General features: G+C 38.5%; 1 protein-coding gene across 1 annotated transcript; it reads right to left on the reverse strand.

The window, feature by feature from the left end:
- Positions 1-10230: 10230 nt before the first annotated feature.
- Positions 10231-14615, reverse strand: LOC133526421 (PEST proteolytic signal-containing nuclear protein-like). The gene is made up of 4 exons (XM_061863049.1): positions 14465-14615; positions 14205-14360; positions 13390-13666; positions 10231-11225 (listed from the first exon to the last, which is right to left on the reverse strand). Exons 1-4 carry the CDS (start codon positions 14490-14492, stop codon positions 11057-11059), a joined length of 630 nt encoding a protein of 209 aa, XP_061719033.1. The 5' UTR covers positions 14493-14615; the 3' UTR covers positions 10231-11056.
- Positions 14616-14679: the final 64 nt, after the last annotated feature.

The raw sequence follows: 14679 nt of genomic DNA on the forward strand, positions 1-14679 counted from the left end.
TATCAAGTTTTATTCACAAAAGTGACATTTGATAATGTGGAACTACTGATGTTGACCAGAACGGAACTCCAACGCGTGCAATTTTTCTTCGTTAAGTTTGTAGCAAGTAAGGTTCTTAAGAAAGATTTTTGTCAAAGTACAGTTCTGATGATGGGTTTCATGAAGAATCGAGGGAATTCCTAAAATCTTATAGGCATACATGTAATAATTTCTGGGATTTTATTTACATAATAAGCATTTTTATTAAAAAAATGTCATTTGACTAAGTGTAACAACTGATGTTGACCAGAATGGAACTCGCCAACTCGCGCGCGATTTGTTTTATTAGTTAAGTTTGTAGCAAGTAAGTTTTAAGTACTAAGGTTTTTAGGAACATTCGTGTCAAGGTAAAGGTCTGATGATGGGTCCCATGAAGAATCGAGGGAATTTCTTAAATGTTATAGGTATATATATAGTACTTATTGGATTTTCATCAACATATTATCAAATTTTATTCACAAAAGTGACATTTGATGATGTGGAACTACTGATGTTGACCAAAACGGAACTCCAACGCGCGCAATTTTTCTTCGTTGTTAAGTTTGTAGCGAGTAAGGTTCTCAAGAAACATTTTTGTCGAAGTACAGTTCTGATGACGTGTTTCATGATAAAGCGAGGGAACTCCTCATTCTCCTCAATTCTTATAGGTATATAGTCATTTTGGATTTTCATCAATATCTTTAGCTTTTTTTATTCACATTAGTGGCATTTGATGAAGTGGAACTAGTGATGTTGACTAAAACGGAACTCTTCAACGCGTGAGATTTTATTCTTTTTTTGTTTGTTGTGATATAAGAGGCAAACTAGCAGACGAATCAACTGATGGTTAGCAATTACCCCTGGCCATGGACATCTGTTACACCATAGGGATTGTAAGTGCGGTGCCGGCATTTAAGATAGGAATACGCTCTTTCCTTAAAGTTTTAAAGATCGTATTGGGCCGGATTACCGCATGCGACAGATCATTTCATAGTTTAGCTGTATGAGGCAGGAAGTTTCTAGAGAAATGCACAGTTGAGGATTGCCAACCATCTAAGTGGTGAAGATATAAATGATGTAGCGTAAAGCGGTGACGGAAAGAGGCGGCAGAGATTAATCCGAACAATTCCTCGGAACTTTTAAGTTTGTAGAAAGTAAGGTTCTTAAGAAATATCTGTGCTAGACACCAGTGTCTAGTGTCTAGGTCTGATGATGGACACCTCAAACCTTATAGAAATACATATAGTTTTTTTTTTCATCAATATCTCTAGGTGTTTTATTTAAAAAAAGTTATATTTGATCAAGTGGAACTGGTGATGTTGTCCAGAACGGAACTTTTCAACGCAAGCTAGGTTCTTAGGAAACATTTGTGTCAAGGTCCAGTTATGATGATGGATTCAATGAGGAATTGAGGATTTTCGTCAACATATCAAGTTTTTTTTTATTTGAACAAGTGACATTTGATGAAGTGAAACTGCTGATATTACTGAAACTATGCTGATACTGCTGAAATGGAACTCTTCAACGACAAGTATTTTACCTTAGGCGTTTTTTTATTTTATTTCGTTTATAGCATGTAAGGCTTTTAAGGAACATTTGTGTCAAGGTCCAGTTCTGATGATAGGTTCTACGAGAAACCGAAGGAGCTTCTCATATTGTATAGGATAGGCATACATATAGTCATTTTAGGATTTTCATCAATATTACAAGCATTTTTACTCAATAAAGTGACATTTGTTGAAGTAGAATTGCTGATGAAGAACGGAACACCTCAATGACTTCCAGATTCTTTATTTTTATTACTCTTCTTTCTTTTTCATTATTCTTAGAACAGGTATTTCTACGAAGTGAACCGAACTGCTACTATTAAAAGTAGGTAGGTAGGTAGGTTAAATAGGTTAAAACTGTAAGGATTATTATGTATAAGTAGTCTTTCTTTTAATTAAACATAAGTAAGTAATTCTATTTAAGTATAAGTATCTTTAAAAAAAACATCAATCGACTCTTATCTGTCACTAGTTCCAGTTTCAGAGTATAAAATCCGGGTACACAGCCACGGCTAGCCGGGTAGCCAGACAGTTCGAATACGGACAAGTTATTGTGAATAAAAAATCTTATCGTCTTGCAAAAGTTAATGTCATAAATGTATAGGTTTCGAATACATGAATATAAAGTGAAAATGCTGGTAAAATTATTAGTTTTTATCATTAACCATATTACATACACACATACACAGTACACACACACACACACACACACACACACACACACACACACACACACACACACACACACACACACACACACACACACACAAACTTACAGGTTTAGCCTAGTCTTAAAACAATAGAATTAGGATTAAGTAAGTAAATAAATTAGGTTTTATTGTAATTATACTTATGATTGTAAATTATAATTTGAATATTGATTGTAATTACATGTTATACTTAGTATAATAAATTTAGTTAAAATTGAAGTGAAATGAAATGTATCATAATTAATTATATTTTTCTTTGAATAGTTACAACAAATTTCATAAAATGGTTTTGTAATAATATTTATATAAATAAGCTATATATAGTTAGCTAGATATAGTTAAACTAGCAAAATGTACCTTATAAAATAATAAGTCAACTGAGATAAACCCGAAAAACTCCGTCAGGAAGGAGCGGTACCTCCTAACACAAGTATTGCTATACTTACCAGGAGGTATCCATTACCAATATTGTTTAAATTCTAATAGATACCAAATAAACTATTTTGATTTTTTGATTTTGATTTTGATTTTTGATATCCTAACAAAACTGTTACCCTTACAAAAATAAAATGCTTTCATTACCTAATGTAGGTTACGTTAGGTAATAAATAAATAAATATGTAGGGACAATCTTACACAGATTGGTCCCAAACTAATCAAAACTTGTACTATGGGTACTAGGCGACGTTAAACATACTTATTTAGATAAATATATATTTACGTATATACATAGAAAACACGCATGCCTTAGGAACAAATATCTGTATTCATCACACAAAGAAATGCCCTTACGCGATTCAAACTCGGGACCATCGGCTTCATAGGCAGGGTCACTACCCACTAGGCCAAACCGGTCGGCAAAAGGTAAAGATAATTAGGTAAAGACAATGAATAATTAAACGTATTATAAATTGACACCAATATCCATCAAATAGTATAACTAGGTATGCTAAGAGCGGGCTTCAGGCCATTACGTCGCACCTTTAGAATTAAACTAATTTGACTCAAAAAGTACGACTACTTTATATATGTAGTTTGGTAGAACAGTAAGAACTCACTATATGTGTCTCTTTTTCATGCGGTGAAATCTCCCCCACCCGGAAAGGGTAGCGACGCCCATTTTATCGACTCTCGAGTCGACTCCAATCTGATACTAATAGTAAGTAAGTACTTACTTAGTAAGCAAATTGTAGTAGTCATCCCTTCTTAGTAAAAGGAAGTATTGTAAAGATACTATTTTTTAACCGACTTCAAAAACTTTTTTTTTGTATATATGTTAAGTAAGATCTTCGTCATTTCTGAACCAATGTTGAAAATTAGTTATCGTTTGAAAGTGGGTATATAGTTCCAAGATGGTCCTATTTTTGACAAAACCACAAGGAATTAAGGGAACTCCCCAAATCTTATAGGCGTTTTTTAGTTTCATCAACAGACCAGGCATTGCCATTCAAAAAAGTGCTATTTGAAGAAGTGGAACTTCTGATCAGGACCAGAAAAGAACTCTTTAACGATGCGTATTTCACGCTAGACGATTTGTCTTCTTTGTTATGTTTGTAAAGAAGCTACTTGCTTAACGAGGTTAAAGGAATATTTGTGTAAAGGTCTAGCTTAGATCATGGGTTCCATGAGGAATTGAAGCAACCTCTCAATTCTTGATGGAACGTAAAACTGTTTATTGACATAATTGTCGATAGGTATCCCATCTGCTCTAATTTACCCCACTTGACGGTACTTACATGGAAAAAAACTTCTCTTAAAAATCGGAAACCGACTTCAAAGATAGGTATTAGAAAACAATACAAAAACTGTTATTGTATTTTCAGAAACCATACGGAAATAATGAGGATGCATCGACATAAGAAGAATCGAACATGGGCAAGATAAAGTTCAAGAAAAAAGCAAATATAATGTGTACTTGTGTGTAGTCAAAGAAAGTTGAAAAATAAAGCATAATTACTGGCCATAGAATACAGAACCGATACACGAACATTAAAGTGGCTGATAGACGGGCGAGTAAGTTCGCGAACTTATGGCTCGACGACTTTTTTCGCTTGTAAAGTACGCGTACTTAGGCTCACACACGAGCGAAAAAGGTCGTCGAGCTGTAAGTTCGCGAACTTACTCGCACGTCTATCCGGGACTTAAAACTATTAAAAATAGACATATAGGTTGATCGTACTACTCGTACTAATGTATTTCTTTTGTTCAGTTATATTATTGCATTAAAGTTAGATTCTCTAGATATATATTATTCATAGGTTCTGTATTCTATACGAATTGTTTCAGTGTAATTATTGTACTAAATACCGTTGACCGCCTGTCAACAGTATTTATTTCTACATTACTATCACAGAAGATTTTAGGCCCTACAGTACAGTTTTTGAATTAGTATTTACTATGGACAAATATAGCGAAATGTGAGTTTTTACCTAAAATATCAATCTTTTGTGAACGTGGTGTAGAGTATATACCGCCTAAGACTGAAGTAGCTACGCGGGCAACGTTTTCAAAATAGAATCGTGTTCATGGTCGGCCCATGGTAAAAATAATTAGGTACCCGTAGACCCGCTGGTGAACACTGTTTATGATAACACTTAAAATAAACCCCGTGGACCCACCAGGAGAACATATTGGAGAGACGATAATACACCGCTTTAAGGGCGGTCGCACTCGGCATTGACATCTGGCGTCTAGATGGCGGGTGGACCTCAGCGAATTTCAAAGAAATATTTATAAACATCCAATGACGTTCGGCTCGGACACCAGATCTTCAATCTCCTGATTCCTGTGGAGTCTCCAGGTTCCATCCTCTCCACGTGTGAGTCCTAGGATTTTTCGCGCTGCCAGACTCCGATGACTCGGGCACGTAGTCCAGATGGGTGAGGATCGTGCAGCCTGGAGGGCGTACTCTGAAGTTCCAAATGGCCGAAGACCGTCTAGACGTCCTAGGTAGGTCCCGCTGGAGAGACGAAATGCAAAAAGACCTTAGCGAACTCGGCGCCGTCGACTAGATGGAAACGGTTTTGGACAGAGAAGCATGGCGGTCTTTGGTGTCGGAGGCCAAAATCCACTTCGGGTCGCTGCGCCATAGCAGTACGTAAGTATTTATAAACATACTGTACCTTCTGTGTACCTAACCCAAAACGAGATATTTAAGAAAAAGTCCACCCGCCATTCTGACGTCAGGATTGCGGTTGGACCTATGAAATCTTGCATTATACCGCACTAAAAGTATGCAGTTATATGGTACAGTCGCCATCAGATAATTATATCGGAGTGGCCGAGGTGCTCAAAGATCTCTAAACACGCACTCTAACCTCTTGACAGTAGAGGCATGTTCAGATATTCGTGGGTACCTTGGCCGCTCCGATATATATGATGGTGACTGTACCTACCTTCAGTGTACCTCTGTAAATAGAAATAGAAACCGGTGTACCTCTCCCCAAAACAAGCTAGGCTAAGCTCATGCACAATATAACTGCATACTTTTAGTGCGGTATAATGCAAGATTTCATAGGTCCACCCGCCATCCTGACGTCAGGTTGGCGGGTGGACCGTTTTGTAAAATATCTCGTTTTGGGGAAAGGTACACTGGTTTCTATTAAAGGTACACTGAGGTACACAGAAGGTACAATATGTTTATAAATATTTCTTTGAAATTCGCTGAGGTCCACCGCCATCCTGACGCTTACCATATATCTAAGGACCGACCTTAGGGGCAATAACGATAGTGCTAGTTCAGTTGTGTCATTCACAAATTCGAGCCAATCGTGCTGTCTAACGCAACTAGATGCGATCAATCGCGTGCGTAATGCGAACTCATCAACCAATCACGTTGTGGTACTTGTGGCGTTAGACTGCACGATTGGCTCAAACTCGTGTGCGTAACACCGCTGTACTGGCCCCATTCTTATTAAGTAAGTTCCCGTAAGGCCCGTCCTCAGATATATTATGTCAATGACACAGTCGCGATTTAAAAAAATCACATCGCTTCTGCTACCAAATTGTTGAGCATAACGTTTTCCTATCCATAGGTTCCATCTGTCCAGGAGGATCCACCATCTCGATCCACCAGATTGAAGAGATTGTTACTTAACTGATGGATCGAGATAATGAAACCTACTAAATAGAGCGAGTCGATTGGATATAACAAAGTACGCTTATATGAAACGCTACTCCGGTGTGCGAGTGAGACAGTCAGGCCAATTTGAACTTGCATTTGACAGAAAACTGTCTCCATCAAACGCTACCAGTTCCATTGCCGGCCTCTTCGCTACCTTCTATAGTGGTTCAATCTTACCTTGCTTATGAATAAAAAGGGGCGTGCACACCGATATTAGAGTAATATTGGAATCCTATCAGTTAGTTGCGGGCGTCTCGCTCGCACAAATACATGCGTATAAGTGCGAAATGAACGCACGAATGACAGCTAACTGGTCTCATTCCAATATTATTCTAAAATTGGTTTAATGTCAGTTGCACTTTCGAATTGGCCTACATAGCGATTTCCTTAGCCTGCACACCGGATCGGCGTGTGGGCCGGCATCTAGCTAATGTAAAGCCACCTCATTAGGTGCTTTTAGCCTTTTGAATGGCAAGAACACCTAAAGATGTGGTGAGAGAAAGCCGCGCGTCCCTCATGCACTGCACTAGCTTTACAGCTTGCATTGCGACCAATGTATGCCGCTCACCGCCCCGCCGGTCGCGTGGGTCCAATCCGCGGCTAGAAGACTAGACATGTGTAAGTAATGCGCGTAACATCACAAATGAGATATCACTCAAACGCGTAATATTGCATTACGCATCACTCCGAGAAACCAAGCATTACTTCAAACATCACTCGAGCACATGACTGGCCGAAGCGCGCGTAAACTCGTAAAACATCAATATAGATTGACGCGCCGGTAGTCGGTACGAAAGGTCCGTTCAAGTACAATCCGCGTAATGTATAATGAGCAATGAGACGTGATGGTGCGATGTGTGATGTTTGTTTGCCATGCTATCATTACTTTGCTATCCCGCTCGCACCCGCACTCACTGCTCGCTAGCTCTCATTCCGCAATGCTTTCGGAACACTTCGGATCGGTCCGCTCGGCCGGTCGGTAGCAGTCGCATTTGAGTTATTGCAAATTTCATTAAATTGATACGATAACGGATTTTTGCACCTGCAATCGATTTAAAACTGTAATGTGTTACCATGGAGCTTACAATGTTTTTAGTATTTTACCTATAAAGATGCGGCTAAATGATAATTCGCTTGCGAGTTTGAATTTGACGAACAAAAACGTATTTACTGTTTATTATTGTTGTGAAATGTTTGGTTTGGTTGACTTTCGCGGCAAACTAAATTAAGCACGAGTGAAGTTACTTATTTATCTTTAATTTAATAGTGAGCTAGTGTTTACAGTACATTCTCGTATCAGTATCATATCATAATTTTATTGATATACCCAAATAAAAATACTACCTAGTGACTCTCGATGGCGTTATCTCTTTAATTAACTGATATTTTCTTTTATTTTTTATCTATGATGCATATTTTACGACTATAAAAATAAAAACATTAACAAAAACGATCTATCACATGGCGGTGACAAAACGCAATGCGTAATAGATCGACGCGCCGATATGATACGCCCTAACACTCGCTGCGTAATGTAGTTGGTACTGTGATGAGTGTGACGTTGCCATCACGCGCGCGCCCGCGCGATGTATTCGTTCGGGTAAATGTTTCGTTTCGAGTGATAAGTGATGTGATATCTCAGTGTAACATTACGTTTTCGAAAAAGTGATGTGATATAGCATTACTTTTTGAAGCACTGTTTCGCGCATGTCTATAGAAGACGTACTTTACATATAAACAAGAGCACGCGAGCATTTTGCGAGTTGTGTATGTGTACTTGTGTTATCTAGGCGCACAAACGGTTACAATAACAAGAAGTGTACACCGCGTGTGCAGTCCAACACGGGAGCACGGGTGCGATTCGAAAATAACGCGCTAGCGACGCATTACGACATTGATATTTTACCCTTCGAACGCCATAACAAAAACGTTACTCACATGCCAAGGTCACGGGCGCAAGTGAGCTTGAAAGTGCATGAGTATTACATTAGGGACTTTGACAGCGATTATAACAGCTATAATCATTAATGTGTTCATGGCCCTTAAATCATGTCTAGTGACGGCGCCTTTAGGTGTTCTTGACGTTCAAAAGGTTAAGGGCGTTTGCTAGCTGGCGCTAGTGCACGGAGCGGGCAAACACGCGCAGGTGCCTTTGTAAGTAAAATCAGTCGCACGCGTCCGCGCCAGTTAGCGTTGCTCATACTGTAAGCCGCACGCCCGCTCCATGCACACGCGCGACGTTGCAGACGCCCTATGCCCTAAACCTTACTTGAAAGTGTGAAGGTTACTCTGACAGCGGCTATATCAGCTATAATGTATTTATGATGCTTTGAGCATAGCTAGTTACGACGCCTTAAGGTATTCTTGGCGTTCAAAAGGTTAAGGGCGTTTGCTAGCTGGCGCGAGTGCACGGAGCGGGTGCACGCGCGCGGGTGCCTTTGTAGGTAAAATTCGTCGCACGCGTCCGCGCCAGCTAGCGTCGCCAGTTACTGTTTTTCGTTAACCCGCTCCAGCTAGCAAACTAATCGCAAATGGTCCGAGATTGGCGCAATAACCATGCATTCCCTTATCTGGATCTGGATGCACCTATTCACCAATGCTTGCTTTAAAGTAACTTGTCGACTCGTCCTGATAATATTTGTGCGACCGTGAAGAAAATCTATGCCGTCACTTATTTTTCAATTTATATGAAATAAAGATGTTAAATGTATTCAAAAGTTTTTATTTAATAAGGTATGTATAAGTTCTTGTGCATCCGCACCAGCTAGCGGTGCCCTTAGCAAACCAATCGCAAATGGTCCGAGATTGGCGCAATAACCATGCATTCTCTTATCTGGATCTGGATGCACCTATTCACCAATGCTTGCTTTAAATTAACTTGTCGACTCATCCTGCTAATATTTGTGCGACCGTGAAGAAAATGTATGCCGTCAGTTATTTTTCAATTTATATGAAATAAAGGTGTTAAATGTATTCAAAAGTTTTTATTTCATATGTAGTAGCTTGGCAAGCAGTTAAGAGTCGCTGATGCTTGTAATGTATTCACTGCGTTAATTTTACGTTTAAGATTCTTTATTCTCACTAAGAATTTGACAATTCACTTACATGAGAACTTAAAACTACACAATTTAATCCTGCTTCATATGGCAAACGAAGGAAACGTTGCTTTAAACCGCGACGCAATCTCAAATGTTTCACTTTTACACAATTTTCCTGCAGAGAGACAAAACAAGTATGTACATAGTACGTTTTTACGATTTATTTTATCGTAACATATAAACTTAGATTTATTTTCTTGCTGCTAATTATGGCACTCCAACTACTCCATAAATACATTTACTTACCTACTTATTGCTTAGGAATCTTATTTCATGTTTAATAATAAGTTTATATAACGTTTCTAGCGGGACATAACGCGAACTTTAAAAAATGAAATGCTTTTTCTACCTTTATCACTCGAATATGTAAGAGCAAGAGAGATAAATAGACGAAACTTACTAGTTCAAGGTAACCACTCGTTTTATTGTCAAAGTTCCGAATTAAACAAACTTATTCTTCGGTGACATTTTTAGCGTTTATAAGCGACTATACGGATCCAGCATTTGCCGCTCATTCGGTTCTCCTATTGCACGCAAGATGTCAGTACTAGAGAGGATTTGAAAAATCATAATTAAGTAGTTTAGTGCCATTTATTGAGCGGTAATAATTTAAAAAAATATATAAATTACTTTTTCATTATATTTCAGGCATGCAAAGTGATGTAAATGGTTACAAAAGTAATTCTATATGAATGACATTTTTTAGTTCCAGTTTACGCCGCAGCGCATGATCAAAATTATTAATATCATCTTCCCTGGACACTTTCGGTCTTTGGTGTCATATAAGTAATTAATGCTTAATTGAAGACCTTCCAAATAGGATATGACTCAATTGTATATACCAATAGTAAAAATTACCCAAACTGCTACCAAGGCTCCATCTAGTGCCAGGTAGAACAAACAAAGCGGCATTTACCACAATTAATTAACGAAAAAACTCGTTTTATTACCGCCCCTGCAAGCATTTGAGTGCAAGTATATATATATTAAAATACCTTATAAAAATGTCTTTTAAATGATATATATGGCTTGAGTATACAAGCAAGTTTCAGTGTTTAATAGCAGTATTTTTAATTCAAGCATATGTTATATCAACTAATTCCAGCCCTGTACGTACTTAAACGTAAGTAGTGGTAAACAGAAATCTAGAATTTCTCATATTCTTTCATACAAAACACCTAACAACCGGCTACATAACAAGTACTTTGTAAAACAACAGTTTATATTCGCCACTCTTTTTTTTTAATTGCTCAGTCCCTGCACGTTATCCAAAGTTGGTGTCATACAATAAAATAATGCTAAGAGTAAACCCTTTCAAATGAGATATGTCTCAACAGTATACATCCATGGGACAAATTGCCCATTCTCCTTTCACAAAATGGCGGAACCAAGCAAGTTGCTATTTTAGTTCCGAAAATATTTCTAAAAAATTTAAAGGTTTTAATTTTAAGTAATATTTTTTGTTTTAAAATCTTTTCAAGAGTAACAGTGGCCAACACATTTTGACAGAAAACTATCATTATAATTCACAAAGCCCAGTCTTTAAACAGACAACACTTCTCATGTAGGTTTTATCTTATAGATGGTCTGTGGGAACTTGGGTAAGACTGGCTTTTCGTTTGTTTCATCTAGTTGTTGCTTTAGGTTCTTTTCAAACAGCTTCTTGGCGTCGCAGAAGCCCTGCTTGGTTTTGCCGAAGGAATTTGGGCCGGCTGATGTTGGGGTTTCTCTGTAATGCGGATGGATTTTTAGTAAGTTTTACTACTTTCTAACAAGCAATATTAAACCGCGTCTCGATATCGCGCGGCAAACTATCGAACATTGGGTCGCGCGGTATGACTCCGGGCTGTCGCGCGCCAGCTCGATCATTGGCGCTCGACCACGTGCCGCGCGACGAACCATTATGGTTCGTGCGTGAGGAAATTGCCTCGCGCGTATGCTCGCTCTGTATGGACGCGCCTATTTATTATCAGTTTTTGGTCGCGCGGCAAAGGAGCGTTCAGTGTTTTGTTCGCGCAGTTGGGACGGGTTTGTATATATTTCAGTTGGCTCGCGCGGCCGTAGACATGGATAATGAAAAGTCTAATTAAATTATACGGCTCTAAACAGTTTCTATGGAACAGCAAATGTAGTGATGTCACAACAAATCATTAAGAATGCATGCATCATTGAATGAAATTACTGCAGCAATGGGGCTGCCTGTAAACTGGTTGAACATCGGATCGCTTGCCGCGCTATAGTTCAAGGTGGTGCCAAAAATGACTTGCGAACCAAAATACAGATTTTCCGCGGTCAACAAATGCTCACGCGGCCGCCGCACGATATCAAGACACGCCTTAATGGAATACATCTAAAAAAAATTGATAATATTTAGTATCAGAAAATAAACAACATTGCTTCTTTTTAATGTTGTACTTTAGACATGCGCGAAACAGTGCTTCAAAAAGTAATGCTATATCACATCACTTTTTCGAAAACGTAATGTTACACTGAGATATCACATCACTTATCACTCGAAACGAAACATTTACCCGAACGAATACATCGCGCGGGCGCGCGCGTGATGGCAACGTCACACTCATCACAGTACCAACTACATTACGCAGCGAGTGTTAGGGCGTATCATATCGGCGCGTCGATCTATTACGCATTGCGTTTTGTCACCGCCATGTGATAGATCGTTTTTGTTAATGTTTTTATTTTTATAGTCGTAAAATATGCATCATAGATAAAAAATAAAAGAAAATATCAGTTAATTAAAGAGATAACGCCATCGAGAGTCACTAGGTAGTATTTTTATTTGGGTATATCAATAAAATTATGATATGATACTGATACGAGAATGTACTGTAAACACTAGCTCACTATTAAATTAAAGATAAATAAGTAACTTCACTCGTGCTTAATTTAGTTTGCCGCGAAAGTCAACCAAACCAAACATTTCACAACAATAATAAACAGTAAATACGTTTTTGTTCGTCAAATTCAAACTCGCAAGCGAATTATCATTTAGCCGCATCTTTATAGGTAAAATACTAAAAACATTGTAAGCTCCATGGTAACACATTACAGTTTTAAATCGATTGCAGGTGCAAAAATCCGTTATCGTATCAATTTAATGAAATTTGCAATAACTCAAATGCGACTGCTACCGACCGGCCGAGCGGACCGATCCGAAGTGTTCCGAAAGCATTGCGGAATGAGAGCTAGCGAGCAGTGAGTGCGGGTGCGAGCGGGATAGCAAAGTAATGATAGCATGGCAAACAAACATCACACATCGCACCATCACGTCTCATTGCTCATTATACATTACGCGGATTGTACTTGAACGGACCTTTCGTACCGACTACCGGCGCGTCAATCTATATTGATGTTTTACGAGTTTACGCGCGCTTCGGCCAGTCATGTGCTCGAGTGATGTTTGAAGTAATGCTTGGTTTCTCGGAGTGATGCGTAATGCAATATTACGCGTTTGAGTGATATCTCATTTGTGATGTTACGCGCATTACTTACACATGTCTATTGTACTTTCATTAGCCATGACTTGTTATGTAATGCAGCAGCAGCGGTATCATGGTCGTGTTTTTGTCACTTGTCATATCATGCGTCACTTTCGCACTTACATATTTGTTAGAACATGACAGGTATGGTGACAAATGATAGCCGTCCATCTTAGCCCTGCAGTATTTCATATGTATGTCAAAGTGCCATTTCTTATTTGTCACTTGTCAGTAAAAGTGTATTAAAATCCTGAAGTTAATGGTCTTTTGGTAATTGATCTATATTCAAATTAATATTTTTAGAAGCAAAGTATATCAATTATATTCAAAATAAATATTATAACAAAATTTAAAGTTTACCAAGTGAAAAGTATGAATATAACAAGAACTTACCTTCCAATATTCCTCATCCTCATCCTAGCTTCCGCTGGCATCTCCTCAGGCTCATCATCATCATCATCAGCATTGAACACAGATGCAATAGTTGGCTTCGAAGCCTGCATACTAGACTTGGCACCTAAGCTCATCTTGATGGGTGCAGCAGGCTTTGCAAAGCCAATGCTGATCTTGCTGATTCTAGGAGGAGGAGGTGGGGCAGGGACTTCTTCATCACTGGACTCATCCCATTCTGTGTGTTTAGGGATTTTGTTGGGCTTTGAAGCTGTATCTCCTAGAAATATTAAAATGAGGTTGTTATTATGAAATGTGAACATTTACTAACAATGGAAACTTTATAAATAATTTACTGGCTTCTTGTATATGTATGCAAATACATTTTACATTTTGACGACCGGTCTGGCCTAGTGGGTAGTGACCCTGCCTATGAAGCTGATGGTCCCGGGTTCAAATCCTAGTAAGAGCATATATTTGTGTGATAAACATGGATATTTGTTTCTGAGACATGGGTATCTATGTATTTAAGTATTTGTAACTATATATTATATATATCGTTGTCTAGGTACCTACAACACAAGCCTTATTGAGCTTACTGTGGGACTTAGTCAATTTGTGTAATAATGTCCTATAATATTTATTAATTCATTTATTACTTGGTATGTAACTAAAGGATATATGGTCACTAAAGGTTTAGGCCATAGAGGCACAAATATCAGAGATTAATGAAAATGTTGGTCTATGACTTTACAGCTACAAAATAAGCTAGTGAATCGGGCTTTAAATTAAAGAAAACGAATGAACTCAGTACTCACTCTCACGACTAGTGTCTGGTTCCCTCGACCGTTCCTTAGAGTAGCGACTGACTTCTGGAGAACGACGCCTGGGGGACCTCGAACGCGGCGACCGCGATCTGTCGCGCTCCCGCCGCCTCTCCTGCCTAGAATCATCACGCGTGGATCGAGACGACCCTGCCAATGCAACACTGGCCACGATAAATAAAAATACTTAATTGAGCCTACGTCTAACTTATCGAGCGTCGTTAATTTCTTAAAACGCTATATCATTCGAATACCTTTGCTGTAGTCGTAACGACCGCTCATTGCTGATTTCACCTTGGTACTCGTGCAGATACAATTTCTTTCCTTTTCCTTGTAATCAATTAAAAATATTAAATTAGAAATGTCCTGTTTGACAGCTCGGGCATTCAGCCATTTTATATTTTCATAGACAAAAATTAGAGGTGAACAGAAAAAGACGATCAAAACAGGAAAAAATCAGGTTAGCCAA

Source organism: Cydia pomonella, chromosome 16, assembly GCF_033807575.1.
Source record: "Cydia pomonella isolate Wapato2018A chromosome 16, ilCydPomo1, whole genome shotgun sequence".
Classification (NCBI taxonomy): domain Eukaryota; kingdom Metazoa; phylum Arthropoda; class Insecta; order Lepidoptera; family Tortricidae; genus Cydia; species Cydia pomonella.

Coding starts and splice junctions, on each gene's coding strand:
- LOC133526421 (XM_061863049.1), bottom strand. CDS start 14,492: ATGAGCGGTCGTTACGACTACAGCAAAG. Junction 13,667..14,204: donor ACCAGACACTAGTCGTGAGA/GTGAGTACTGAG, acceptor TAATATTTCTAG/GAGATACAGCTTCAAAGCCC. Junction 11,226..13,389: donor AGGATGAGGAATATTGGAAG/GTAAGTTCTTGT, acceptor TCCGCATTACAG/AGAAACCCCAACATCAGCCG.